Below are 27,285 nucleotides of genomic sequence, written 5' to 3'. Positions count from 1 at the left end.
TGATACAATCCGTGCCAAAATAGCTCCAACTCTGGAAACAGCAGGGCCTGCCACCCGGGTCACTTCCCCAGCTCCAGCCGGAGTGCCCGCTGACTTACTCGCTGCTGATCCATTTGTAGGAGTTATAATTTCAAGTTCTCAAAATTTCACATTTTCTAAAGCAATTTTGTGCCAGAGACTGCAAATATGACATCCTTCGCCATTCAGCTAGCTGGTACTGCTCCCGTTCCGAGTGCTGGGTTTGGTTTTGTGGTGTGAAGGAGGAGAAGGGCGCCGCTGCTTGCAGGCAGGGTGAAGCTGGGCCACGAGGTTTCATTCTCTTCACTGGCCGGTTTAATGAAAGGCCGAAACGGTTTTGCAGTTCTGGGAGCGAGGCACAACGGGGGCAACCAGGCAGGGCAAGAGGTGCGTCGTCTGAATGGATGAGAAAGTCATTCAGCCGCAGTCGGAACTTGGAGTTCTCGGGGCTGCTGTTATTGTCTGTAGGTCTATCGGAGTCCCTGTTTTCTGCCTCCGCTGTGGCTGAGCGCCCAGAAGTGCCGGAGAGGCTCGGCACGGAATTTCCCTAAAAGATTTACAATGCCTCGGTGAGTGATAAACGATCCGCCTCCCGCACCGAGGACCCTGGAAGGCCGCTACGCCCAGCCGAGCGCTTTCCGCGCAAGGACTGGCGGGGAGCTGCCGGAGCCGTGTGCCGGCTTCGGGGCGGCGGAGCAGCGGCGGCGCAACGGAGGGAGGCGCCCGAGCCTTCCCCGCCCTTGTCTTTTGTTCCGTGCCGGCTGTGGCGCGCGGGCTCCGGCTCTCGGGCGGCGGGGAGGCCCTCCGGGATTCCGAAGGGCGCGGGAGGCGCGCGCACCCCGGCTGCCCGCGGGCCTGGTCGAGCGCGCGCACGCGCAAAGTGGGGGCAAACCGGCGAGAGGGGCGGCGGGTCTCCGCCTGGCGCTCCTCCTTCCTCGGCCGGCGGCCCTTCAGCGCTGAAAGAGCGACGCGGACGGGCGGCGGCTGCAGCTCCGGATACATCGGGGCTTGGAGAGGGAAGCCTGCTTGACAGGTGCGGGGCGCGCTGATAAGGCGGGAGGCGCCTCTCCGCTGCCGGGGCCACCTTTGGTAACTTCGGAGCCATTGAGCCCCGGGAGACCCGGGCCGGGGTGGCATCCCCGGGCCGGCCAAGCAGGAGATGGGAAGAGCGGCCGCGACTCGCCGCTTGACTCCGGCCGGCGAGGAGTCCCTGGCAGAGCAGAGCTTGGTGGACGGCTGACGGGGGCGTCGACAGGCCGGCAGTCCCACCCCCCCATCTGCGCCTCCCTGGACGTGGCGCATTCCGCGCATTCCTGCCGTTTTCCTCCCCACGGGCGCTGCGGACTGGGGGAGAGCAACGCCGCACGCAAAAGCCGACCGGAGCTCCCTGCCTGCCACCCCCCACCCCCGTGCACCTGCGCTCGGGCCCCGCGGCTCTCCTCTCAGGCGAGAGGAGCCCCCGCTCCCTCCCCAAGCTGCCTTCTCGGCGGGGGTGGCGGTTCCTTTGCTGTGGCTTGGGAGAAAAAGGCTGTCCGGTCTCCAGGTTAGAAGCCTTCGGGCTGTGCCTTGTCCTGCTGCGCCGGGAAGCCTTGGAGATTCCTGCAGCTCCGGGGTCCGAGCAGGGCGGGAGCTCTGCGCCTGGGACGGGAACTGGGCTGAAGAGGAGGCTGCCCACTGATCCCAGGACAAGTGTTTACCTTGCAGGATTGTTGTGATGCAAGTGGGGCGAGGCAGGCAGTGGTAGCGACCAGACTGCCTGAACGTTGCTGGGGCCCCCTGGAATAGCCTGACCTGGCCTCTTGTAGCAGCATCTGACTGAGACTCAGAAGCTTCGGACTTGGAGCAGCTCCCTACTCTCTGCCTTCCCTGGTGGGTCTGAGGAAAAGTCCTCCCGGAAGAACCTAGTCCCCTCTTGCTGCTGACCGTGCTCCCCCCTGCACCAGCCCTCGGAACCTCTTGCCACTTGCCGCCCTCTCCTTGGGGCTCTTCTCCTGCAGTGGAGCTGTGGCTGCCAGCACAGGACGCTGGTTTCAGCTGGGGAGGCAGCCGGTCCCAAAAGCCGCCTTCCTCCTTTCCCAGGACCAGTGCTACTTTTGCCAGTTTTCTCCTTGAACCCAGGAAGGCCCCAGAAAGGCAGAGCCAGCCTGGCGCTCTTGGCCTCTGGGTGAGCCCAGACCTGCCTGATCTTTGGGCCGAGGCTGCCAAGGCTCGGCACAGAGGTTGCACCAAAGGCTGCTGGGTTTTTGGAGAGCCTTGACCCGCTGACACAGAACCATTTATGGCAGAGTGGATCTGGCGATGGCCAGCACAACTGGGACTCTCCCCTTTGCTTTGGATGCTCTGTCAGAAGCTCTCCGGAAGCTCTGGCTGCTGTGGGTGGCTGGGCTGGGCTCTGGCCAAGGACTGCACCACCCCCTCTTTTCCCAGGCTGCCTCCTGGGCTGGCCTTGAAGCCTTTGGTGCCCCTCCAAGGCTGGAAGAGAGTCGGTTGTTCTCCTCCCTCTTTCCCCCCTCTGGCAGGGTTCAGCACGGGGGAGAGAGTCCAGCCCTGCAGGCCCAGCCTGGCTAGAGCTCATCCCTTGGCCTTTGCTGCCCAGCCCCTCAGCCACACAAGGCCCTCATTCTCTGGAAGCACAGAGAAGAAAGACGCCTTGTGGCTGGCAAGGTACAGCTCCCCCCTCCCTCCCTCCTCCTCAAACATAGCCTGCTTGTCAGGACTTGTGGCTCTGGGTAGCAAGAAGGGAGAGAAGGGGGAACAGCCAGGCACCCCCTCCCCCTCCTGCTCCCCCCCCCCCCCGGGAGAGTTCCTCTACCTAGGCAAAGAGGGGGCCAGGAGACCAGAAGCCCTCCTTTCTCTGGGGGGAGGCGCTCTCCTCCTTGGGCAGGTCAAAGACAGACAAGGCAGCCTCTCCGTCTCCTCTCTTGAAAGGAGGGCCTTGGATTGGGGGAGGGGATTGTGCCAGTGCTTGGGAGGGAGGAACTCCCGTCAGGCAGGGCCCTGGCTCTCCTGGGCCAGTGCAGATGTGGGGCTTGCAGATGGCAGTATAGGCTTCCCCTTTGGCCCTCAGAAAGTGGGCAAGATCTCTCCCCTCCCCTCAGGAAGGGAGGAATGCTGGGGGATGCTAAATGAAGACGGGTCATCCAGGCAAGCCGTGTTCTAGAAGCTGCCTTTACTGGGCATTTATTTGTCAAATTCTGATCCTGCCCATCTCACGTTCTCTTTGCCAGCCGTTAATTTCTCCAAGGTTCTTCTGCGGGCAACTGAGAAATAGTGATAAAGGATGAGGAGAGAGTACGTGGCATTGGAGCAAGGGAATTTGGGATTGGGGTGGGGGCACGGACCCCACAGCCCATCTACGGCAGGTGCAGAAGGGGTTGCAGATTCTCCTAGGGATGTCGCAGTGAAAACAAGCCCAGGGTGACCCCACCCTTTGCAGTGACAAAACACAGCTGTGGTTGCAACTGGTTGCCAAGCAGTTCTTCTTTGCAATATTTCCAGAGAGGAATTGAGACTCGTCTCTTGCAGAGAAACACCCAGGAAGCCTGGAGACATTCTGCTTGTGTACAAATGTTAGGATTTATATCCCGCCTTTGTTCTAGGAGCTGTGGGGGGGTGGTGGTGGTAATCCCAGCAACCCTGTGAGGTAGACTAGGCGGAGAGAAACCTACTCCCCCCCCCCTACTGAGGGGGGGCATGGACCTGCGTCTCCCTGCTGTTGCCTTCCTCACTAAAATGCTCGTTTAGACCCACGAGTGTCGTCCACTGGTGACAGTGCCATGAATCCATGAAAAGGTGTGCAATGATGCAGTCTAATCATTGTAGTGCCACAAGATCTTGAAGGTTGGTCAGAAAACAATAGAGAGAAGTTAGCTTTTTGTTGAACTTGATGAAGCTGAAGATAATCTTAGATATTTGTGCTAATTAATTAGTCATGAGGTTCCACAAGTTAACCCTGTAGATGTCAGGAGGGCTGTTTAGAGGCTCGGTGGCTCCCTCTTCTTCCCCGTTGATGAATAGCAGCTACTTTGGGTATCCTTTAAAAGCTGAAATGCATCTCTTGCTCTCGAGAAATGGGTGCAGTTTTAGAGTTTTTAGAGTTTTATTGAACACTTATAGGCCACCCTTTTCCCTGAGGGGACTCAGGGCGGCTTACAATAATGAGGGAGGGGAGTGCAAGACAAGACATAAAAGAAAACGTGAGTAAAAAATAATTAACAATAAAAGCACAACATTCACTCAGCATTCGGGCGGGGAGAGAGTAAAGTCCTATCCCCAGGCCTGACGGGATAGCCAGATCTTGAGGGCCTTGCGGAAGGCCTGGACGGTGGTGAGGGTGCGGATCTCCACGGGGAGATCGTTCCAAAGCGTCGGAGCTGCAACTGAGAAGGCTCTCCTCCGCGTAGTCGCCAGTCGGCACTGACTGGCGGATGGAATTCGGAGGAGGCCTACCCTGTGCGACCTGATGGGACGCAGGGAGGTAATTGGCAGAAGGCAGTCTCTCAAATAGCCAGACCCACTACCATGGAGCGCTTTATGGATGGTAAGTAGGACCTTGAAGTGCACCCGGAGATCAACAGGTAGCCAGCGCAGCTCACGGAGGATCGGTGTTATGTGGGTGAACCGCGGTGCGCCCACAATCACTCGCGCGGCCGCATTCTGGACTAGCTGAAGTCGCCGGATGCTCTTCAAGGGCAGCCCCATGTAGAGCACATTGCAGTATTCCAGCCTAGAGATCACAAGGGCTCGAGTGACTGTTGTGAGGGCCTCCCGGTTCAGGTAGGGACGCAACTGGCGCACCAGGCGTTATCTGTGCTTAGAGGGGAGACCTCTTGGGAAATGTTTCCCTGGACCATGGCTGGCAGAGCAACAAACTCCCCTCCCTCCCTCCCTCCCTGCAGGAAATGGAGGGCGAAGACCAGAGCCTCCCTTTCCTAGGGGTAGCCTTGACCTGTCCTGCATTTCAGCCCCAGGACGGCCTGCATGGGGCTTGGACTTCGGGCGATCTGTGGCCTGGCACTTCTGACACGGGCTCCCCCTCTTTCCCTCCTAGGCCAGAGGAGCCCCACCATGGAGACTCGCAACCACAACCCAGCTGCTCCCCCCTGCCAAGTACAGAAGCCCATCCAGGTGAGCAGGTTCTCTGAGAGAACTCCCTGCCCGTCAGAATGTCCTGGTCCTCCCAGGTGGCAGTGGTGGCTCAGGAGGAGACCCCGTCCGGAGGCTTCACGGACTGGAGCCACTGGAGAGTGGGAGTGGGAGAGCCCCCTTTGGAAGCCCCTCCCAGGTCAGCCCGTGCTAATGCCTGCTCAGCTCGCTTCCCCCTCAACAACCTTTTAAAGCTGTAGGACAACTTGCCCTCCTGCCTTTTCCCACCTTCATGGCTACCACCTTCAACTTGCCTGGCTGGAGGATGGCAATTCAGAAAGAGGGAGGGGCTTGCTCATGCCAGGAGTGGCCAAAAGGGAAGCCAGGCTGCCCGGTGCTCTTGCCCGCTTGAGGAGGGAGGGGGGCCACGCTGCTATTGACAGCCTTTCTCCCCTGCCCTGCAGAACAGCCTCCTGGACCTGACTGAGACGGGCCGAGGCCTGAAGGTGCAGACGCAGAAGCCGCATCTGGTGAGCCTCGGCAGCGGGCGCCTCAGCACTGCCATCACTCTGCTGCCCCTGGAAGAGGGTATGTCTCTGCTGCCTCGGGGGCCTCTCCTTCCCTGCTCCCCCTTGAAGGGAGGGGCCGCCCTCTCATGAAATCTCCTTGTAGGCAAGACGGTCCTGGGCTCCGCTGCTGGGGACATTGTGCTACAGGGGGCAGGGGTGGCCCCCCAGCACTGCTTCATTGAAAATGTGTGTGGGACCCTCACGCTGCACCCCTGCGGTCATCCCTGCGCCATCGATGGGCAGCCAATCACCCGCCCCACCCGCCTGTCCCAAGGTAAGGAGAGGAGAGGCTCTGCTGGTCACCCATTATGCCGCCTTGGGCCGAGGACATCCGGGGAATGTTGGTTCTGGATCCTGAAGTCTTTCTGGACTCGGAGCTGTTAATCCTCCAACGGGACCCGCATTAGTGCGCAGCCCCTCTGGCCTTTCCGTCTTCCTGCAAGCGTGGGCCCACTCCCGTTCCCTGGCCGGGGGACTTCCAGTTGGGCTAAGCCTAGTGCTGCTAAGCTCTGGAGTTTTGGGGAGGGAAGAGTCCACCACGAGGGCCAAAACAGAGACGTGCTCCCTCCCTGCCCCAGCAGAGCCACCCAAAGCCCCAAGGCAGAGGGCGTCTGCAGGAAGGGGCCCTCCGTGGATGGCCTGGGCGCTCTTTGGGTGGTGGCCACGGTCAGTCTCCTTGCGTCCTCGTCACACTGAGTAAGGAGCCTCCCTGCCAGGCCACAGTGGAAGGCCAGCTCAGTAGGGTCTGTGTGTGTGTGTGTGTGTGTGTGTGTGTGTGTGGTTTCAGTCAACCAAGGTTGGGAAGCAAGACTCTGTCCAGCCATTGTTTGCTAATGTGGCCCCAGCTGACCTCTGCTCTTGCCCAGCAGCAGGGGCTGATTCTTGGTCTGGTGAACTGTCTGCTTGTGTGTGTGTGTGTGTGTAAAAGAAAGCAGCCCTGGGCTTGGGTTCTCAGTGGACCCCCTGAAGAGCCTTTCCTGTGTCTGGCTGTGGAGGTGGGATCCTAACTCCCATGGTCTCAGAGGGGGAACTTCCCTGTCAATCTCTGTTTTCAAAGAAAGGGGCAGAAGCTGCAGCTGCATCCCTGGCCGAGTGGGCCCTGCCTGTCTCTGGGCCCGACTGGCGGGAGCAAGTGCAGCCTGGGGGCAGGGGCTGGCTGGGAGGGCCTCTGTATGGAGGCCCAGCTCAGACCCCTGCCCAGCATCCCCTTCCACCCAAGCTCTTGGCCTCCAGAAGGGCAGGAGGGGCTCCGTTTACAATGGCATTTGGGACCAGAATTGCAAGGCATCCATGATGTAGTCAGGAAGTGCAATGTCACAGGCAGGTGCCGCTTAGTGACGGTCCCAGCTGCCGTTGTGAAGGAAATGCAGGTTGGTTGTTAAGAAAGAAGGGCAGGCAAGGAACGCTTGAAGGCTCCAGAGGGCCAGATCTCTCACCGAAGGCAACAGAGCCCCCTCAGGGGGGAGTTGGGGCTCTGTGAACACTAGTCCCCCACAGCTGTGTTCCCCCCCCCCCCATTTTCTAGTGAATTCCTTCTTGCTGTTTCTCCTCCGGACTCCAACCCAGATCACCAAGTCAACTTTTCCAACGACTCCTCATTTCCTGTCTGAATCATGTTTTGGGTCTGATGAGAGCCTGGAAAGGGGCCTTTGAGAAGGAATTGCCCAGAAGCCTTGGCAAGGAGCCAGGTGGCTTTTCTCCCAGAAGGTTAACCCTGTCCCTGCTTCGTCCCTGCGCGGCCAGCAGCGCATCGAGCCTCGGCTGCGCCGGAAGGCCAGCAGAGTCAGGCCTGCGGGGGGGGACGGGACTCCCCGCATTTCGCCCCGCAGAGTTCCTGTAGGGGACTTCCCGGTGGCTGCCAGAGAAGCGACCGGGCCCTGACTCCTGGCCCTCGGGGCTCCTCTCTGGCTGGGCCAGAAGGCTGAACGGAGGAGGCTGAAGCTGCCACCGCGCGAGCTTCCGCGGCCACGAGCGGCAGCGACCCCGCGCTCCGCTTCCCCAGCGCTCCTCCGTCCGGCGGGGGGAGAGCAGAGTTACCGAGCGAGAGAAAGTCGCCGCCACTTTCCCGCGGGGAGGAAGCCCCCGGGCCCAATCCAACGGGCGCCGGGACCAGGGCCCCGGGTTGGCGGGGGGGGAGTGGGCGGGAGCGGGGCGCGCGTGGCAAGAGCGCCGAGGGGCCAACGGGGCCCGGCGGCCGCCAGAGCAGCCCCGAGCGCAGCGCAGCGCAGAGGGGCCGCCCTCCAACGGAGCCCGAGACCCTCCCTGCTTCCGCCCGCCGCTATTTTTAGCAATCCCGGAGGCGGCCGGCGACGAGACGCGACGCTCCTCCCACCTGGCGGCTCCTGCGGCCCCGGGGATGCGGCTGGGGCGCGGGGTAGCCTGGAGCGCGCCGCCCCCCCCCCCCCGCCCACCAGGCGCGGCCGAGGTAGCCGGGGAGAGGCCGGCCGGCCGACTCAGCCTCTGCCCGCCAGCGGGGACGGAATGCCGGCCGTCTTGCGCCTGGCTGGCTCCGGGCTGGGCACGGGGGACGCGGCCGGCTGGCGCGCGGGGCACTGCCGCAAGGGAGCCTCGGGGGGCAGCCGAGGACTCTGCCGGCTCGGCGTTTCCTCTCCCTCGGGGCGCTCGTCCTCTCGCCGCCCGGCCCCCCGCGTAAGCTGCTGGGGCTGCCAGGAAGGTTGGGCGGGATCCGGAGGGCTGCGGGCTCCTTCCTCCCAGCCTTCGGGGTCAGAGCGCGATCTGGAGATGGGCTGGGCGCCCCCTCCTCTTACCCGCCCTTTCCCGGCCGGAGCACAGCTGCTGGGCTGGGGGCTCCACCTCCGAAGCCCTCGGAAGCCTTCCAAGCCAGCTCGCCCTCCTTCCCCTCCAGGATGAAGTCATGGGGGGCTGAGGGGGCGATTTCGACAGGAAATGATGGGCTCTGGGGAAGGGTGGGTGCGTCGCCCATCCTCCGCTGGGCTCCGGCCTTAGGAAGCCCCCTGCAGAGAGACTTTCTCCCCTAAAAGAGCAGGGGGTGCCTGGCCTTCCCCACTCCCCCTTTGCATCCTTCAGACCTTGAGCTTGGGGGGGGGAGTAACCTTGGGTGGGGTGGGTTGCTTTATGGGTTTAGAGCCCCCCCCCCCCCCCGGCCTTTCACAATGGCCATCTTCCCACAGAGCTTCTGCCGGATTGTCTATTAGCTTGTTGCATTGGCAGTCTGGGAGTTGGGTGGAAGAGCGTGCTGGCGACCAGGCCGACAGGAGAGAGCAAAATAGCAGAGGGTTCTTTGCCTGAAGGCTTGGTCTTGGTGTCCCTAAGGGCAGTGGGCTTTGCAGGGGGGGGGGGCACTTGCCTTCTGGGGCAGGGAGAAGCTTGCCAGGAATGGGCTGAGTGTCCAGGAAGCTCATGGACTCCTCCTGCAGTTGGGGTGGCCACTGAGCCCTTGGAGGCAGCAGATTCCCCCCTTCATCCAAGTATGCCAGCCCCCCCCCCCCTAGTCCAGCCCAGTTTGTTGGGAGTCAGGTCTGATCTTGTGCAGGGAGGGGCTGGGTGGAAGCCTTCGGGAGAGGGAGGGAGGGAGGCGGTTAGACCATACAAGCTTTCTTTAGCACACCAGGGCTCTGTTTTTAGTAACCTCCCATTTCATTTGTTTGCTCCAGAGTTGGCCAGGGAATTGGTGCCAACGGAGCATTTGGTGGGAGGGGGAGCCAGGAGCACAGAATTGCCGCTTTCCTTCTGCTTTGCCTGGGAGGTTCAGGGCTCAGAATCCGAGCCACTGAAGGTTCTGCCTGGCCGTCCCAGAGCGACAGCGGCTGAGGGGACGGAGGGCCTTCCAGGCAAGTCCCCCCACCCCCTTGGCTAAGGCGAAGCCTCCAGATCTCCCATGTTAGGGGAGGGCACAGGCCTGTCTGCTGTGGCTGTGCTTCCTGCCTCCAGATCCCCCCTCCCAATTGCAGGAGCCAAAGCTAGTGGGAGGTTATTCCCCCCGGGTCCCCAATTCAGTGCCGCTCAGGCTCCGCCCAGCAGCAGGCATGGCTGCTTAGTGGCTCAGGGAGGCTGGGAATCTGGGGAGAGGAGGAGGAGACCCACCCCCCACCCCACCCCTGGGTCTTTGGGTTCCTCTCTTCTTTTCCAATACTAAGCCTGGCTGTGGCCGGAGCTCCCACTGGCCTCCCACTCTCCACCACGTGAGAGGGCTGCCAGCTGGATGCCCACCAGAGATCCCCTCTGGCATGGAGCAGCCCCTTGGCCCTTTCCTGGCTGGGCCCGGCTGTGGCACCCAGGGTAGGACCGGCTGGAACAGGCATTGCGAGGAGGTGAGCTTGTACCAACCCTGCAGTATAAACCATGCTCGGAGATCAGCCCCATATTGCTTTTATTGAGGGGGTGGGTGGCAATTGAGGGATCCAGCAGTGCGATTGTGCTCGGCCAGCTCCTTAGTTGCAACAAATTGGGGAGGGGTCTGCCTGAACCAAGGAAAATCTGGACCTTCTGGACTTATTTTGCCCAGGCAACGCCTCCTGCATCTCTCTGCCGAGGGCACCGCCTCACGCTCTGCACCCAGCCTGTCCCCGGGTGGGCTGGGGGGGGGGGCTTCAACAGTGGTACCCACCGGAGGGGGAGGGGTGGGGAGAGAAAAATGTTTTTGATGTTCAGCATCACAGACTGAGGAGCAGCTGGGGGGGGGATGGGCTGTTGAGGGGACCCATCCAAACGAGGTTTCCCAAAGACACCCTGCCTCCCCCTCCCCCCCCCCCCCCGAGGAAGGTCCCAGCTGTGGCCTGAGCCAGCTAGGAGGACTGGACTGAGCTGCAGCTGTGGGCAGAGGGTCTTTCCTGGGCTTTGCAGCCGGTGGCAGTGGCGCCCCGGCCTCCTGCCCACCCTTGCAGCGTTGCTGTGCCTCTGAGCAGGCCCCAAAGGCAGCCCCACGGAAGGCTCAGTGCAGGCGCCCTGAGGCCTGGAGGAGCAAAAGCTCCCTGGAGCCTTCCAGAGGCGGCTGCCGCTCTCAGGGCGCACAGCACAGCTGGGCCTGACCTCTGGGTGGGTCTGCTTGGCTGACGGGGCTCCTTCTCCCAGGGCACGTGATCTGCCTGGGCCAGGCCACCTTCCTGCGCTTCAGCCACCCAGCCGAGGCCGAGTGGATGAAAAGACAAGCGGAGTGGCCCAGCCCAGAGGGCCCCTGTGGGCTGGGAGCAGGTGGGTCCTTTGCCTGATGGGGCCTGGTGGGGGGGGGGCTCTGAGGGGCCGCTTGGCTCCCCTGCGCGTCTGGCGGAGCAGCGGCAGGTTCCTCCCCAGCCCCAGGTGAGGGCAGGTGTTACGGGGACCTGGGCTGGCCCTTTGGAGGGGCCTTTCAGAGGGGAGGGTGCTGGGTGCGCTCGGCCTCTGGGTGATGGTCTCAGGTGCTCTGGCCGCGAGGGGGGAACGGGGAGGCAGCTGAGACTTTGCCCTTCTGAGACCCCCATCTCTTTGCAGCCGGGTGGCAGAGCCCCGTCAACGGCGACTCCAAGGGGGCTCCGCTCTCCCTGGTCAGCTCCATCGAGAGAGACCTGCAAGGCATTATGGATTCCTTGGTGCTGCAGGAGGAAAGCGGCGATAGGAGCCCTCCGTCCCCAACAGCCATGTCTCTTGCGAACGGCAAGGGGGGCTGCTCCCTTCTGTCCCCACCCCAGAGCCCCGGCAACGCCTCCATGGGGTCCACCTATGAAAATGCCTCCTCTCCCCCCTTCTCTCCGCTCTCCTCCCCTGCCAGCAGCAGCAGCAGCAGCTGCCGGAGCCCCCTGGCCGGCTGGCAGGAGAAGGTCCCCGCCCTCCCCCCTGCAGTGCCTGTCCGATCCTCCAGTTACTGCCATGCTGCGTTGTTGCCCCCCGGGGGGGCTTCCCTGGATCCTTCGAGCAGTTCCAGTGGCTTCCTAAGCTCTGCTTGCAGCTCAGGGAGCCCCCGGGCTGAGCGGAAGGCCAGGCGGGATGGCCCCACGAGCCCCCTGCCAAGGCGCAAGATCCGGCCTCCTGCAGAGGGTCCTTCTCCCAGCCAGCATGGTGGCTCTCCACTGGGTAGCCCTCGCCCGCCATCACCCGGGAACCCTTGCTTGGCCAGGGCTTTCCAGCTGCCCGGGATGCTGCAGGGCAAGGCTGCAGCCCCCCAGGACCCAGGGCCCGGCTCCTTCTTGAAAATGCTGCCGGTCAGGGCTCCCCGATCAGCCCAACTGGGGAAGGCAGCCTGCCAAGGGTCGGAGCTGCCAGGTGGCGTCTCTCAGTCTGTCCGCACCCAGCGGGTCCCCGAGAGTCCCCAGATCAGCCGGAGACCGACAGAGAGCCTGCGGGAGCGGCCCCCCGTCAGCCCGGCCCTGGGGCGCCGAGCAGTGTCCCCGGCCCCTGGAAGCAGCCTCTCCTCCTCACAGGGCAAGCTTGGGGAGGGTCCCAGGGGGTTGCAGAGAGAAGCGCCTTCCGCTCCACCCTCCTCCTGCTTGAGGAGCCGCAGCCCCTCGCCTCCCTCCCTCCCTGGAGAGCGCACCCGGCACAAGCCCCGTGGTGGACCTGGCCTCAGCTCTGCCTCCAGCTTAGGGTGCCTCGTCCTGCCCTCGGACTCTCCCCAGCCAAGCCACCAGGGGGCTGGTGGGTCCCAGCTGTTGGGCCCCACGCGGGAGCGCAAGCAGAGCACCTCCAAGCTGCTGGGCGTGCATGAGAGCGGCCTGCTGGAGTACCATCGATGGCAGCGGCAGGAGCGTCTCCGGGAGCAAGAGATGGAGCGCTTGGTGAGCAGGGATCAAGCCGGGGAGCTTCATCTTCACGGTAGAGAGGTGGGGGGGGGGGCGGTGTGAAGGATGCGTGGCCCAAGCCCTTGCTGTAGGAATGGTGGGCGGATCCTGTCCAAGCAGATTTGCCTGGGAATTCATAGGCTGGGAACCATATCAGAGGGCCCAGGCGGGGTGGGCTGCTTTGGGAGGAGGGAGCTTCGTTGGTGGCCTCCCCTCATGCTGTGCTGGGCATAGACAGCTGAGTTGACCCAGCTGCCGTTAGCCACCCTGCTCTCTCCTGGCAGGGTGGCTGGTAAGACAGAGCAGCTTGGGTAAGCCTGGCCGGGGCCAGTCGGGTAGCAAACCCAGTTGGCACAGGGGTCTGGGTGAGGGGCGTTAATGTGCCAGGCCCTTCCTTCCACCTCACCAGGTGGCTCTTGCTTGTTCTCTGGGCAACAGGAGCGCCAGCGCCTGGAGACCATCCTCAGCCTGTGTGCCGAGTACACCAGGGGGGACACTGAGCTGGGCCAAGAGGGCAGTGCCAATGCTGCTGCTGATGGGGCGCTCCCCCTGCCAGGGAGCAGCCCCCCCCGGGAGCGAGGGGAGGAGGAGAACTTGCAGGAGGAGAGCAGCAGCACCGAGAGTGCTGGTCAGGAGGTGAGGAGGTGGGCAGTGGGTCTCTGCGCCCCCAACCGGCTGCCAGGTGGTGCCATGGCTGGGAGGCAGCCTTCCTTTCTGGAGGGGGGCTTGGGAAGCACTTGCCCACACATGCAGGGATTGCTGTTTCCTCTGCAGCATGAGGTGCCACCCGCCCCAGAGCTGGCCCTTCTGGAAGAGGAGCACGCCCGCCTCCTGGCCAGCACAGAGCGCCTCAAGAGCCGCCTGAAGGGGCTGGAGCAGCAGCTGCGAGAGACCGCTTGGGAGGTGAAGGGGGATCTGTCCTGCCGAGAGACTGGCAGTGCCACCCATCCTTGGGGGGCAGGGAGAGTCTGGTGGCTGGCGGCAGTCATGCAGCTGCCATTCTGCCCCCCCAGGCGGAGATGGAGCAGGCCCTCCTCCAGGGCGAGCGAGAAGCGGAGATCCTGCAGCTGCAGCAGGAACAGCAGGCGGTGCAACTCCTGCAGGAGCAGCTCTGCGGCCTGGATGCCAGCGCTCGCCACGAGTGGGAGAAGGTAAGTGGCGCCTCCAGCCCAGCAGGTTGCTGCTGAAGGCGATGGGGAGGGCAAAGCCCCCCTCCCTTCGCTGCTGCTCACGTGGTAGGTCCTGCCCTCCTGATCCTCTCGGGCTGGGTGGGGAGGGGCGCTTTGCTAGTCCCTGGAGAAGCCCCCCCTGGCGCTGGGGGGAAACCCTTTGCACGTGTCAAGGAAGAAGCCACGGGGAGCGAATCGGCCTGACCCAGCGCCCTCTACTGCTCGCCTTTAGTCGGGGTTCCCCCAATCCGCCTTGCTGACACAGGGAGCCTGAGGGGCAGGGAGCACCCACTCCGAAGCCCAGCCACTAACACCCTGGCCAACACTAACTGTGCCAACCCCTCTTTTCTCTCTCTCGCTCCCTCTCTCTGTCTGCCTGCTCGCCGCTTTGGGGGGGGGGGGATCTGTCCGGGCTAGGAGAGGCAGAGCCCAGGCTCAATCGTCCACTCTGCCCTGGGGGTAGCCCCCTCCCTTCTTGGCATTTGTAAGTGCTTGGCATTTACAGGCCACCTGGGGCGGCAGCTCCGACCCGCTTGGGAAGGGGTGCCAGAACAGGAGGCGCCTCCTCCGTCTTTTTGCACGTGGCCCTGCCCGAGAAATGAGTGTCCGGCCGAGTCCTTGGGGACAGGCTGCTCCTCCGGCCACACAGGATCCCGACGCAGACTCGGTCTCTGAGGAGAGACGCTGAGCTGTCTGGGGAGAGCAGGAGATGCCCCGGCTTCTTTGTCCCGCCAAGGCTCTTATCCGGACGATGCTCCCCCTGCTGCTTCTAGGAGAAGGTCCCCCTGCTTTGCGCCTGGAGGCTGGTCCAATTCTGAGGCTCCCAGGCTGAGCAGCCCAGAGGAGCCAAAGTCCCAGAGCGGCTGCACTTGCATAGTGTGTTATTTTGGGCTCGTCCCTGGGTTTGCCAGTCCTAGAAAGAAAAGCGAGAGGCCACGGTGGTCTGCGGGGTCCCCTCCTTACAGCATCTCACCTCTCTTGAATGCCTCTGGCAGGAGAGGCCGCAGGTCTTGGCAAGGGAGATTTACCCCTTTACGTCTGACCAAAGCTTCTTGGTGAATGAAAACCGTTGTTTCTCCTCCTGTCTTCCTCCCAGAGCCATTTATTTGAAAATGGCTCCCGTGTCTCTCCCTCCCCACCCCTTTCCTCCAGGCTAAACATACCTGAGAAAGGCCTCCTCCACCTGTTCCTTGTAGGTCTTTCCTTCCAGGCCTCTTGTCATCCTGCTGACTCTCCTCTGGGACACATTCCAGTTTGTCTGTCCTAAATGTGGTGCCCAGAACTGGACACAGTCTCTCCTAGGTATGGTCTGATTAACACACCGTAAAGAGGCACCGCCGTTTTGCTTGATCCTGGCATTGCATTTCTGCTGACGCAGCTTCAGCTGGCTATTACGTTTTGGTAGCAACACCACCTGTGGCTCATGTTCAGTTTGTGATCCATCAAGACCCCCCCACCCCGATCCTTTTATGCATCCCCTGCCCGGTACAGTTCCCGTCGCCGCCTGCCATCCCACGCTGATGATTTTGGTTTCTCATACTCGGATGAAAGCTTTGCATTTCTCCCTGGTGAAATTCCCCTCTTTGGATTTCATGGCTTTTTACCCAGTAATCGATCTTGTGACGATGCTCCTGGCCTTGGTCTGGTCATGGTGACTCCTTTCATCCCTGGAAACTTTGGCCTTGTTCCAGGGGCTTCCAATGCATGCTTCGCCCAGCTGTCCCCAGGATAGAACTGCAGGATAGACGTAAAGCGAGACCTTCCGTGGGCTTCAGAAGCGCCTCGGGCACGAGCCTGGGTTGGCCCTGCTTGAGAGGCGTTTCCCTTGGCCTTGACTGACCCACCTGAGCTTCCCACAGCCCAGAAGTCGCCAGGACCTGGAGCGATCTTTCCTCCAAGATCCCCCTCGGTTGTCTTCGGCTTCACTGCCCAGGGGGGCTTGCAGGGCGAGGCAGCCTTTCGATGTCTGGGGCAGAGACCAGGCTAGATAAATGGGCTTTACGCCAAAGAACGAGGAGAGGTGTAACTGCCCTGGCAGCTGCTGGGGAGGGTGGGCTGGCAGACCCCTGGTGGAGGCAAGGCAAGGTCTTTGGCCCCCCCTAACCCGAGACCCCCACTAACCCCCCTTTGCATGGCTTGCTCCCAAGAAGCCTCTTTTCTCCCCTCTTCGTGTGTTGTTTTCTCCCGGCTTCAGGAGAGGGAAAGGGTGGATGCGGAAAGGAAGGCGCTTGAGAAACTGCGGGAGTTTTACTCTGAGCTCAAGAGCCAGCTTGAAAACTGCCCCGAGGCAATGAGGGAGCAAGTGAAGGACCAGATGCAAAGGGTCAGTGCCCCCTCTACCCCTGCCCGCCTTCCGTGGGGCAGGGGGAGCTAGCCCGGGCCCCTGGCAGCAGTGCCCCTCCGGGGGCTCAGCAGGAGCACCCCTCCCTGCCTCACAGCAGCCGCGTTGCCTCAGCAGCCCTGGGGGCAACAGGCAGGGAGAGCAAGGGCCGCCTGCCCCAGAAGGGCTCTCGGGAGAGAGAGGGGGTGCCCCCCTGGCCTTTGTCCTGGGGCAGTTGGGAAGAAGGGTCCCTGGGCTGTCTGGAGGACACGGGCTCAGCCTTTGTCCGCGGAGAGCCTGCCAGCCGTGCTGCCTGGCAGGGAGCCCATCAGGCCAGCCTCGCTCAGACGGCCGCCTCTAAGCAGCCGCGTCCTGCACAGGAAGCGGAGGCCCTGGAGACGGGGACCAAGCTCTTCGAAGACCTGGAGTTCCAGCAGCTGGAGAAGGAGAGCCGCTGGGAGGAGGAGCACGAGATGCTGCACAGCGAGGCCCAGGGCCGCCACCGCCTGGCCCGCCGGAAGGTGAGCCTGGAGCCCCGCTTGCAGGCCTTGCGGAGCCCGGCTGTGGCTCCGCTCAGCGCCCCTTCGGTCTCCCTACTGCAGGAACGCGTGGCTGCCCTGGAGGGCCAGGCCAAGCAGCTACGGCTGCAGGCTGCTCAGGAGGCCGACCGGCTGCACCAGGAGAGGAGGGCCGCCCTGCAGCGACTCCAGCAGGTGGGAGACAGGGCAAGGGGCCGTGGTCGCAGAGGCGGCCTGGCTCTCACGGCCTTGGGGAGGAGGACAGTTGCCGAACTGTGGGGGAGGCTCTGCTCCTTCCCCAGGGATGCAAAAGAGGTCTTGGGGGGGGGGTGTCTCTCTGACCCTCCCTGTTCTGCTTTCCCCAACAGGAGAAGGAAGCCCTCCTGGGGCTGGAGCAACAGTTCTGTGCACTCACCGGCGGCAGCGCTGCCTTTCCCAAGCGCTCGAGCGGTCTCCGAGAGGTTCGAGGGGAAGGCTGGGGAGGATGTGCCCCAGGAGCCACCCCGCTGCCTGTCCGATCCCCAGCATGGCCCGGAAGGACCGCCTTGGTCAAGCAGGGGGTGCTGGAGGTTGGACACTGGTGCCGGACGTGGCAGCATCCCCCATATTACATGCTCCCCACTTTTGGGGCTCCCCCACCAGGCAGATGGCAGGAAGAGAGAGGCAGGCTTTGGGCTGCAGCGAGGATTGGACTCCTTGGCCCATTTTAGTTCAGCTTCCCACAAATCCTGCTTGGGCCGATTGCAGGGCCTGCTGTGACCTCAGAGGCTCCGATGCTCCCCCGGGCTTTCTTTCGCCCTCTTCCCTGTAGCTCCCACAACCCTCCTGTTCCCTCTGGCCGTTCCTGGTCTGGAGCCCTGGGCAGTTGCTCCTCAATGTGTGTCCTTGGCAGCATCACCTCTCCCAAGGCTCAGCTCTGGCCTGGCTCCAGGGGGGGTGGGTTCTAGCCGGCGCTACTGCTGCTGCGCTCGTGGGTGCGCTTTGTGCATGCCCAGCTCAATAGAAATTCTTCTGCGCATGCAGAGAACTCAAAAACAAGATGTCGGTGGCGACTTCAGCAACCGAAGTCCGGAGGCGTGGCCAGCCTGGGTCACTGCCAGTTCTGCAGCCCAAGCCGGCATGACATACCGGTTCGGCTGAACTGGGCCAAATCAGTAGAAACCCACCTGGGTCTCTTGGGCCCAGATGGACAAGAGGTGCAGCAGCCCAGTTGGGCCCAAAGCAGGGGAGCATCCCCACTGGCCCCAGTCCCTCCCGCAAGGAAATGTAAGCGTCTGGGGTCAGTCCAGCCACTGGGCGAGCAGCTTCCGTCCCCCACCTTGCACCCCTCGAGCCACTCTGGACTCCCCCGGCTTTTTCCTCACAGGGCTCTCCACCCCCAGGGGGCAGAAGAGGCAGCCCCCCCTGCAAGCTGACCGGCTCCCTTCTTGACCTGGGGAGGAAGCGTGAGGCGTCCCTGCAACACAAGGGTGGGTGATGCCTCTGTTCGTGCCCATCTGCAGGGCCCTGGTCCCTCGCGGTGGGCAGATGCCAGGCGAAGTCCTGCAGGCGGTCAGCCTCGCTCTCCCTGGGCCTCTTTGCAGGGCATCGGGCAGTTCAGGACCAGTGGCAGCACCTGGCTGACCTGAAGCAGAAGGCGGCAGTGGAGGGTCAGGCCCTGCGAAGGAGGGCCCCCTTCTCCCCCCTCGTGCCCTACTCTGGCCTCCACCATCACCCCTTCCTGGGCAACGACCCCGAGCCAGCCTACGACACCCTCAGCCTGGAGAGCTCGGACAGCTTGGAGACCAACCTGTCTCTGAGTGGGAACTCGGCCTGCTCCCCAGACAATGCCTCCAGGTCAGACCCCCTCCCCTTGGCCCCCGGACACAGCCTGCCAGGCTCTCTCGCCTGGCCTCTGGGTGGGGGGCTGCACTGCTGATCTGCTGCTAAGGGCAGACTTGAGAGAGAGGGGGGGCTGGGGGGTTGGCAGGCCGGGCGGGCGGGCAGTGACAACCAGTTGGCCTTGCAGTGCCAGTGGGGCAGATGCCAGGAAGATCGAAGAGATGGAGAAACTGCTGAAAGAGGCGCAGGCTGAGAGGTCCCGCCTGATGGAGTCGCGGGTGAGGGCGGGAGCAGAGGTCTCGGGATGGGGATCGCTCCGAGTTAGCCTTTGGGAAGAGCCACTCCCCTTGCAAGCCACTTGGGCGGGGAGGGGGGCTTCTCCCTAGTGAATTCTGACCCCTTCCCCAAGTGGAGGGGCTGCCCAGATGGTGGGCAGGGGTGGGGGGCAGCTTCTGTCCACGGGCGGAGGTCCAGCTGTGGACTGGGGGGGGCAGAGGGTGGGTGGTACTGGGGACGCAGAGGCCCACCCTTCCGTCCTGGCAGGAGCAAGAGATGGAGCTGCGTCACCAGGCCTTGGAGGACGAGCGGCAGAGGCGGGAGCAGCTGGAGCAGCAGCTGCAGGATGAGACGGCACAGCGGCAGCAGCTGATTGAGAGAGAGGTCAAGATGCGGGAGAAGCAGCTGGCTCAGGTGTGCAGGAGCCCCTCCATGCTCTCCCTCCAGCGGGAGGGCAGGGCTGTTGTGTTCCCCGTGGGGAGGAAGGGCCTGCTCCTCTGGGCATGACACACCTGGCCGAGGAGGTGGCCCCCGGAAGATTCTTTCGGGGGTCTGGGAGGCCGGCGTTGAGCTTGGGATAGGCTGCAGGAGCTGGAGGGGGGGGGGGAGGACTTTGGCCCCTGCCGCTAGCTCCACTGCCCCCGCGTTCTGCAGGCTCGCCCCCTGACCCGTTACTTGCCCATCCGCAAAGAGGACTTTGACCTGCGCTGGCACATCGAGTCCTCCGGCCACAGCGTGGACACCTGCAGCCACATCATCCTCTCGGAGAAGCTGTGCAAAGGCTACCTGGTCAAGATGGGGGGCAAAATCCGGTCCTGGAAGAAGCGCTGGTTTGTCTTTGACCGCCTGCGGCACACCCTCTCCTACTACATGGGTGAGGCTCCCCATCCCCCCACGGCCGGCCCCCCTGCCTCGCTGCTCGTCTCGGCCCTCGGACGGGCTTCAGCAGCGTCCCCCTCCTCCTCCTCTGCCCCCTACAGACAAACACGAGGCGAAGCTGAAGGGCCTCATCTACTTCCAGGCCATCCAGGAGGTTTACTACGATCACCTCCAAGGCGCAGCCAAGGTGAGAGGTAGCCGGGCAGGGAGGGGGCAAGGGGGAGGGGCACTATCCCCCCCCCCCCCCCGGGCTGCACTTCACCTGCCTTTCCTTTTCCTGCAGAAGAGATTCTTCCCTCCCAGCCTGTCCATGGTAGGGAGCCATCCGCCCCCTCTGGCCAGGAACCCTGCACCATCCTGAGCCCCTGAGCTGTCCTGGAGGGGAATATTTGGGCTGAGACTCCTTAGGGACTGGGGGAGGGGGGAACTCCGGGGGGGGGGGGCAGAATATGGCAGCATCTCATCAGTCAACCACCTCCTGGCTTAGGTAGCGTTCAGCCGACAGCTCCGTGGGCTTCTTTTGGGCACATTTTGGCCGCCTGGGCAAAGTTTACCCAAAGTTCTTGCATTGCGCAGCTGCCCTGAGACCCCTTGCCTCCTCCCCCCCCCCCGGAGTCCATCTTCCTGGAGCGTAGCAGGGAGCAGCCTTTCGCCATCCTCTCTTCAGTGGGGGGTTTTGGGGGCCCTTCCCTTTGCCTTCCCTCTGCCCTTGTGCCCTCTGTACGCTTGACCTCAACTCTGCCTGCTGCTGGGTGGGGGTCAGCCTCTCTCTTCTCTCCGCAGAGCCCCAACCCCGCCCTGACCTTTTGCATCAAGACCCACGACCGGCTCTACTACATGGTGGCCCCCTCGGCAGAAGCCCTGCGCATTTGGATGGACGTCATTGTCACGGGGGCCGAAGGCTACACCCAGTTCCTCAACTGAGGCAGCAGAGCCACGAAGAGCCCCTCAAGATCTTCCCTCGGGCGGCCTCCGAATGCGGGCAGGGACCCCTCTGCTGCCATGGGTGCCTGGGATGGGCCCGCGAGTGGCGAAAGCTGGGCTCCCGTCAGCAGCCTCAGAAGTCCAGGTGGTCCCCAACCGCCAGCGTCAGAGCAGCAGCAGGCAGGAGATCAGCACCGTCAGGCTTTGCAGTGCAGGGCTCCCCCCCCCCCCCCCAGCCCACATCCGGTGCAGACAAGGCCCAGAAGTCACCTTGGCTCCCTCGTCTCCAGGGCCGGCCTCCTCTCTCTTTGCAAAATGGAGAATTCCCCCCCCCCCCGGGAACGGCTCCCCCTTGCAGCTGGGCATGCCGAAATTGTTGGATGGAGTCTTTGCAGCCACGAGGCAGGAGAGCAGAATAAAGCTTTTTGCATACTTTCACCCAGATGGTCCTTTTCTCATTTAAAGAGCGGCCTCAATCAATCAACCCATCAAAGCCCCTTTACAGTCCAAGCCGAAGCCCAAGGAAAAGAGCCCCCTCCAGGCCAGGCCAAGGCAGCGCCGCGCAATGGTCAGAGCAGGCTCCTCTGGCGGGATTTGCCTGGAAAAGGGCGGCTTCTCAGATCTGACACCCCGTTTGCACTGAAGGGAAGGATGCCTCTTCCTGTGATTTCACAGCAAGTAGGCCAGAAGCCCCCCAACTCTGAGTCACAGCCCCCTTTTAAAGCTCTCCCTGCAGACTTCGGGATCAGCCCTAGAGATGCGCTTTCCTTTTATGCCCCAGTTCATCATCCGCCTGGGTATCGCAGCCTTGGCTGACCATCGGCTTTCCAGCTTTCCCTTGGAGTTTTCCTGGTCTGAACTGGGACTCGTCCCTTTGGCTTCATGGCTTCCCCTTTTCTGCTGTGACCAGGGCAGCCCTGGGGCCCCGGTTGGTTTTCACTCTGCCCTAGAACAACTGGACACAGGCTGGCAACGCTCTCTTTATTGCCCAGCGGGACAGCTGAGAAGGGAGGGGGGCTTTATGGCATGCAATGCGGCCCCCACACACGCAGGGCCACAGTCCTTCTGAGCCACACCCATCCGCGGATCTCAAGAGCCCAACTGAAGAGGCGGCTAGCTTCCCCAGGGGACAGGCCCGTCCCCGAGCAACCCAGGAAGCTGTGAGAACAGGATCAGGCTGAGGCAGGCCCCCCATGCGGGGCCAGGAGGAAGAGCGCTGGCGGCCGTCAGCTGCTCTCCGTACAGATCCAGCAGCTGGAGGGCCACTCCGTTGGTCCAGCCGAAGCCTTCCTGCAGAGAGAAGGGGATCGGTCAAGGGGGGCCTCTTTGACCAGGAGCCGCTCCCCACCTCCCTCCTTTCATTGAGACCCCTTACCTGCACTGGATACTCCCCACCACCTCCGGGCTTCCCGTCACCTTCCACATCGTACTAGAAAGGAAAAGGCCTTGGCAACGATGGCCGCTCCAGGCTAAGCTGCCCCGAGGGCCGGTGCCTGGAGGCCAATGGGGGAGGATCTCCGTGCTGGGGAGGGAAGAGGCGGGATCCGCACAGGAGAGCCAGCTCACCTTCTCAAACATGCCTCCGTGCTTCTTGTACACAGCCAGGTTCATCTGCACCCAGCGCTGAGCCAGGCTGAAGGCCAGCTCTCGTGCCCGGGGAGAAGAGGATTTGGCCAGGCCTGGCAAGGCAAGCAAATGGTTTAACGCCTTGGGCAGGGAGATGCCGCCCTGCAGGTTTCGGCTCTGGCAGGAAGAGTGGGCGATGCACAGGCCAGGAGAACGACCCCCGCAAAAGCTGGGAAGGCAGGAGGAAGGGCCTCAGACATGGAGAAACTCCCCAGACGCTCCGGAAGGACTCCTCACCTGTGATCACCATGTGCTGGAGCGGGGCCCAAGCGTTTGGAAAGTCCCATTGCTGCCCCGTCCGTGTCAGAGAGGTGGGCAGTCCGTTAGCAAAGGAGAGGGCCCGGCTCTCCTGCAGGAACAAAGGAAAAGGGCATTTCCAGCCAGTGATGGGGGGGGGGGGCTGCCCTGAGATGACCCATCCTGTTGGCCCCGATCCCAGGGGTGGCACCAGGTGCGACTAATGGTCAGTCTTGGGTGGCCAACCATCCTGCCCACTGCTGTGCCGACTTCCCCCCTTTGGTGCTTGTGCAGGAAGGCAGGGGGCTTTTTCCACTGCCTGGCTTTGCAACACCCCCTCCCCCCATTCTAGGGGTGCTCCCCAGAAACGAGCCGGGATCTGTGCGGGTGACTCGTGGGCTGCCTGCCTCAGCTGCTCCCCACCAGCTGTCGAGGAAGCATCCATCTCTGGCCGGCCACCGGCTGCCTCTTACCTCCAGGTAGCGAAGCACCTTCTCTGCCCTGGCCAGATCCACGTCGCACTCGGCCCACAGGGGGCTGAGGTTGGAGGGGTAGAAGGCCGGGTTGTGCCTCTGGCGGAGGAAGTGATAGTCCAGCCAAACACCGGCCTCCTCATTCCACAGGACAGCAGTGAGGGCAGCCACCCGCTGTCTCCGTGCAGCCCGGAACCTGCTCGCTTTCTGGGCATGCCCTGGAGAGGGAGAGGGCAAGCAGGACCCTCCTTCAGAGCACGCCTGCCCTCCGTGCTCCAGGCAGGTGGCTCACCTCGACCCCAGAGCCAAGCCGGCCTCCCCCCCCGGCCACACAGCCATTGAGCAAGAGGCCCCCCTGTGCCTCATTTCTCACCCAGGTCTTGGTAGAAAGTGGCCAACAGCTGCTCAACCTTGCAAAGAATGGCGTTTAAGTCCACTGGCACAATCCCTCTCACTCGGGTGTCACGCAGGGACAAGAGTCCTGGCAAGAACCAGCGGGAGGAGAAATCCCAGCCCGACTCAGCCGCACTCTGCAGCTCTGCCCAAAGGCTCTGCTGGGCTTCTGCGGGGAAAAACACAGAGAAGCAGGACGCGGCAGCCTCCGCCATTGCCGACAAGAGACGTGGTACCCAGAATGTTTCAAGTTGGACCAAAGCGGAACGAAATGGAATTGTTATTGTACATGCCGTGACCGGAAGCTCTATTTTGCTGATTCAGACCACAGTTGTAGGTGCTGTTTTTGCCTTCTGTTGTGTGCTGCTTCTCCGCTACGACTTCAAGATCCTTCCCCCAATGCCGCTTTAGGCCACCCCCCTCACCGTGGACCTGATCGGGCAGTTACCTTCCTCTAAGCCCATTGCCAGCTCCACGTCCTTCATGTAAGACTCTGGTCTGGTGGGGAAAAGGGAGGACGGTTGAGGGGGATCCAGATGCTCTTGGATGTCAGGAATGTCTGACGAGTGGGAGGAGGACCATTCTCGCAGGGCCACTCACCTGGGTTCCCCCACCTGGATGTTGTAGCGATTCAGGGAGTATTGCTTGCCCCCCACAGAGATATTGACAGCCCGGTGGTCTTGCCAGAAGTGATACTCGGCTTCGAGCAGGTGGACGTTTTCCCTGAAAGAGGCAGTGGGGAGGGGGGCAAACATTCCTCTTTAGGCCCAGTGATGGGAGGGGGGAGGGCGCAATGCCTTTGGCCACTTCCGCGAGCTGAACGGTGGCCCTGAGCAAGCCTGGTGACCGGCTGGCTGAGAGATACTTGCCGTAGAAACTCAGTGTCGTTTGTGTGGCTCAGGTAACTCTCCATCATTAGGGTGAGGAGTGGTGGCTGACTCCGACGCTCGTAGTACACCCGGCCTCCATTTGGGACGTGCCCAAATCTGCTCTTGGGGAGGACGTGGCTCAGGGGAGGCTTGGGAGCGGGGCCAGGCCCCACCCGGCCTCCCCAAGGCCAGCAGAGGAGCCGGCCAAGCCCACCCGGCAGCTCCCCTCCCCCCCGCGTCTTGGGAACTGGGGCCGAAGGAGAAGCAGCGCCTCCTCCCCACCCTGCCTACCCCGGCAGCCCTCACTTGCTGACGAGGTAGAGGAAGTTCTGGATCAGGCCCTTGGCTGTGACCGTCATGTTGGAGAGGAGGAGGCCTCCCAGGATCCAGAAGGAGTCCCTGCAGGGAAGGAGGGGGCAACCATGTGGGCATGTGGGAAGGGAGTCGAGGGAAAGGGGCCTCTCCTGGCCAGGCCAGTGGGTCGGGGGCAGGGGCCCACGGGCAGCCCTCTGCCTGTCTCACCAGTAGTAATATTCACGGAACCGGCCGCCAGGCACCACCACGGGGTTTGGCACGTAGATCAGAGAGTAGCGCGCAGGGGAGCTTTGGACCTCGGAGTTCACCTGGAGGGAAATGGAGCCGCTTCTGTTGAGGGCACAGCAGCCTCCCTCGGCCACCCCCCACCCTGCTGAGCCTTGGTACTTACCCGCCTGCCCAGCTGCTTCCACTTGGCGTTCAGGACCCTGGCCCAGGACCGCAACGTCCCATCTGAAATCCTCTGGAGGAGGGGGATGCTGCAAGGGCCCCCGGAGGTCCAGAAGGCAGCCATTCAGGGCCCCCAAGGGAGGGAAGGAAGAGATATTGAATAACCAAAGAACAAGTTGAATAAGCAATAATGAAAGATCTTAATGCAAGATAAAGGTTGGTATTAATATTATTTATATACGTTTGTTAAATGTAACAAATGATTGATAATATTTGATTCACATCAAAAGGTATGATGATTAAGATAGGGTGATTGATACAAAAAATAGCATTCTGAAATATTGAACAATTAAACAACAAAAGATTAAAAATTAATATAAAGATGTGTATTACTACTAGTATTATATAAGATTGTTAAATGGAACAAATATGAATAATTCTATTCTTTGTATGAAATGTACGATACTCAGATACCACTCTGTTTACCCAGAGAGATGTAAAAAATAAAAATAAAAACTTGAATAAAAGATCCCCACGTGAGGGGTTCAGGGAGAGAAAATGTCACACACTTTGCAACCGGTGTAACGTCCCCACGGCCTCCACTCCCACCTTCAGCAAGGGAGAAAGGGCACCTGGGAGGGAAGACCTCGGGGAGCAGGAGATTCCCAGGCAATTGGGGGGTGGGGGGGCTGGCGTGGGGGGGGGGGGCACCTTGTGGCTATCCCAGAGACGGAAATTGGCTATTCAGAAACAAGAGGACTATTGGCTGGCTGCCAGGGTCAAGGGTCCTCTGACCAGAAAGTTGGGCCGTTTTCGTGGCCAGGAAGTGGCAAGTGTCCTCAGGTAACAGGTGGCTTGTGGGATCTCAAAGACCAGCCCTCCCGAAGCAGAAGAGGGCCAGGAGGCAATGCCATCTTGAAGGGTGGCCACTGTGTTTTCTAGACATGCGGTCTAGCTGAGAACTGGCACACGGCAAGGGGCAGCATTGTGCCACCTCCGAGAGGTGAGGAATTTGTCACCACAGCCCTTCCAGGTGCAACTGTACCTGTCCGTCCAGTCTGGAGGCACCCAGCTTTCCAGCTCCTGCCCTGGAGGAAAGAAGTGAGCCTCCACAAACTGTGCCAGCTGCAGCTTGGATAAGGCTCCGCCAGGTGTGGCGTTCATTAACTCCTCAAATTGCTTCAGAACCACATCTGGAAGAATGGAACAAAGATCTAGGAGATCTGGTGGAGGTTCACTCTGGGGTGGAGGGCGAGGAGGGGCTAGGCTTCCATTAACACCTTTCAGGCTAGGGAAGACTCTGCTCTGCAGCCTGAGTGCCCTGCTGGCGAGCGCAAGGCGAGCACAGCATGCGCAGGGCCGGCCGCCTTTCCCGTGCATTGCAATAGGCAGCTAGTTTCTCCATTCAGGGCCACCTGTTAATGAAGGGGGCAGCTGGGAGAGGACTGGGCTCTGGGGTGGACATTCACCTGGATTGGACTTCAGGGGCATGTCAACAAAGTCCTTGTCATCTTGAAAGAGCCGGGCCTGCTGGACTTGCCGCAGCAGCTCCCCGGTGCAGTAGACGTGGCTGGAAAGGAAGAGCAGACGCCCTTGGGGGAAGCCAGGCCGGGCTACGTGCCACCAGCAGCCAAGGCTTTGCAGGGCAGGGGACGGCTGCTCCTCGATGCCCAGTCAGGGCTCCCCAGGGACAAGGCCCCAAACCCCAAGCGTCTTCTGGGCAGCCCAAGAACCCTGCAGAGAAGGTGCCTCCTCTTCTACGGGGCATGGCACAGCTGCTCTACGGGCACCCTGGCCCGGGAGTCTGCAGCCATGCGCACAGGGCACTCCCTTGAACTCTCGGCAGCCCCGCCCTCCTCCTCCTCCTCCTCCTCCAGGCCTTGTTGCAGAACCAGCTACAGTGCAATGTTCCCACCTGGGCTGTTCATTACAAGTATAATCGGCAAAAGCAGCTCCGCCCAGCAGAGCTCGGAGCCTCAACCCAACACAGAGTCAGCAGCTTCCGCTTCATTCCTACCAGGGACAAACTTCACCCCCCCCCCCCCCTCCAGGCATCTTCTAAGGCAGCCATCTCCCCCCCCCCCCCTCCTTTAACCCGCCTGCCCCACTTCCTCATCATCCAGGAAGACTGGCGGCAGAAATCCCCTGGGTACATTTGTGGCTTGGTAGGATTGGCACCAGGCCTCGTCTCTTCTCTGTTGTGCACCGAGGTTAGGACGGGGACAAGCAAGGCCCCACCAGTTGCTCACTCACCTGTCACACGGGGGCGGAAGGCTGCCTGCCATTGCCTGCCCTCCCCACAGAGCTGCACACACGACCAGGAACGCCCTCCCCACCGGAGCTGGCATTTCAGCTGAGAGCTCGGGTGCCAAGCAGCACCACCATTCCAGGCAATGCCCACAGAGCAGGCCTGCACTTTCACACCCAGAGCTTTGGGCGGGGCTGCAGAGGGGGGGCGGGGCTTGGGAAATCCCTACTGCTGCCTGGAAGGAACGAAGGGAAACGCTCCCGGCCCTTGGCAGAGCAATGCCCCTTCTCTTTTTGCCCGCAAAGGGCAGCTTCAGAGCGCGGTGGCACAAGTCAACCTTGCTCTGCTGGTTCTCCTCAACATGCTCTCGGTGGCTGTAATGCCGGGCAAACAGAGCGACATGCTGTGCAAGGAAAGAGTCCGA

At 62.0% G+C, this 27,285-nt stretch overlaps 2 protein-coding genes across 12 annotated transcripts; one reads left to right on the top strand and one right to left on the bottom strand.

The window, feature by feature from the left end:
* Positions 1–677: 677 nt before the first annotated feature.
* PHLDB1 (pleckstrin homology like domain family B member 1) lies at positions 678–20,748 on the top strand. Of its 10 annotated transcripts, none has more exons than XM_032229199.1 (22): positions 678–1,051; positions 1,723–1,887; positions 5,069–5,145; positions 5,568–5,691; positions 5,776–5,946; positions 10,725–10,844; positions 11,121–12,400; positions 12,842–13,039; positions 13,178–13,306; positions 13,417–13,554; positions 15,767–15,895; positions 16,273–16,413; positions 16,495–16,605; positions 16,779–16,871; positions 17,777–17,879; positions 17,994–18,246; positions 18,419–18,509; positions 18,775–18,921; positions 19,162–19,381; positions 19,488–19,573; positions 19,670–19,699; positions 20,170–20,748. In XM_032229199.1, exons 3-22 carry the CDS (start codon positions 5,086–5,088, stop codon positions 20,308–20,310), a joined length of 3,765 nt encoding a protein of 1,254 aa, XP_032085090.1. In that variant the 5' UTR covers positions 678–1,051; positions 1,723–1,887; positions 5,069–5,085; the 3' UTR covers positions 20,311–20,748. The 10 variants fall into 10 exon arrangements, with proteins under 10 accessions (XP_032085090.1, XP_032085088.1, XP_032085091.1 ...); XM_032229197.1 differs by having other exon boundaries at positions 678–1,561; XM_032229200.1 differs by lacking the exon at positions 1,723–1,887.
* A 529-nt stretch (positions 20,749–21,277) lies between these two features.
* On the bottom strand, positions 21,278–27,053 carry TREH (trehalase). 2 transcript variants are annotated; one of them, XM_032229205.1, is made up of 15 exons: positions 26,867–27,053; positions 26,083–26,183; positions 25,659–25,806; positions 24,615–24,702; positions 24,431–24,531; positions 24,215–24,307; positions 23,909–24,025; positions 23,640–23,762; positions 23,488–23,537; positions 23,020–23,208; positions 22,647–22,864; positions 22,174–22,285; positions 21,877–21,989; positions 21,686–21,739; positions 21,278–21,600 (listed from the first exon to the last, which is right to left on the bottom strand). In XM_032229205.1, the coding sequence occupies exons 1-15, from the start codon at positions 26,959–26,961 to the stop codon at positions 21,424–21,426; spliced, it is 1,779 nt and encodes a 592-aa protein (XP_032085096.1). In that variant the 5' UTR covers positions 26,962–27,053; the 3' UTR covers positions 21,278–21,423. The 2 variants fall into 2 exon arrangements, with proteins under 2 accessions (XP_032085096.1, XP_032085097.1); XM_032229206.1 differs by lacking the exon at positions 23,909–24,025.
* Between the last annotated feature and the right edge of the window lie 232 nt (positions 27,054–27,285).

Source organism: Thamnophis elegans, chromosome 13 (assembly GCF_009769535.1).
Source record: "Thamnophis elegans isolate rThaEle1 chromosome 13, rThaEle1.pri, whole genome shotgun sequence".
NCBI lineage: Eukaryota > Metazoa > Chordata > Lepidosauria > Squamata > Colubridae > Thamnophis > Thamnophis elegans.
This window is presented reverse-complemented; position numbering and strand designations above follow the sequence as displayed.

Bases quoted from the DNA above. Each gene is read 5' to 3' on its own strand.
- PHLDB1 (XM_032229194.1), top strand. From the start codon at position 4,999: ATGGGGCTTGGACTTCGGGCGATCTGTGGCCTGGCACTTCTGACACGG. The intron at 10,845-11,120 runs GTGGGTCCTTTG...ATCTCTTTGCAG, and splicing joins CCCCTGTGGGCTGGGAGCAG to CCGGGTGGCAGAGCCCCGTC. The intron at 16,414-16,494 runs GTGAGCCTGGAG...TCCCTACTGCAG, and splicing joins ACCGCCTGGCCCGCCGGAAG to GAACGCGTGGCTGCCCTGGA.
- TREH (XM_032229205.1), bottom strand. From the start codon at position 26,961: ATGCCAGCTCCGGTGGGGAGGGCGTTCCTGGTCGTGTGTGCAGCTCTG. The intron at 24,308-24,430 runs GTGAGACAGGCA...CCTTCCCTGCAG, and splicing joins TTCCGTGAATATTACTACTG to GGACTCCTTCTGGATCCTGG. The intron at 23,538-23,639 runs GTGAGTGGCCCT...TTTCCCCACCAG, and splicing joins ATCCAGGTGGGGGAACCCAG to ACCAGAGTCTTACATGAAGG.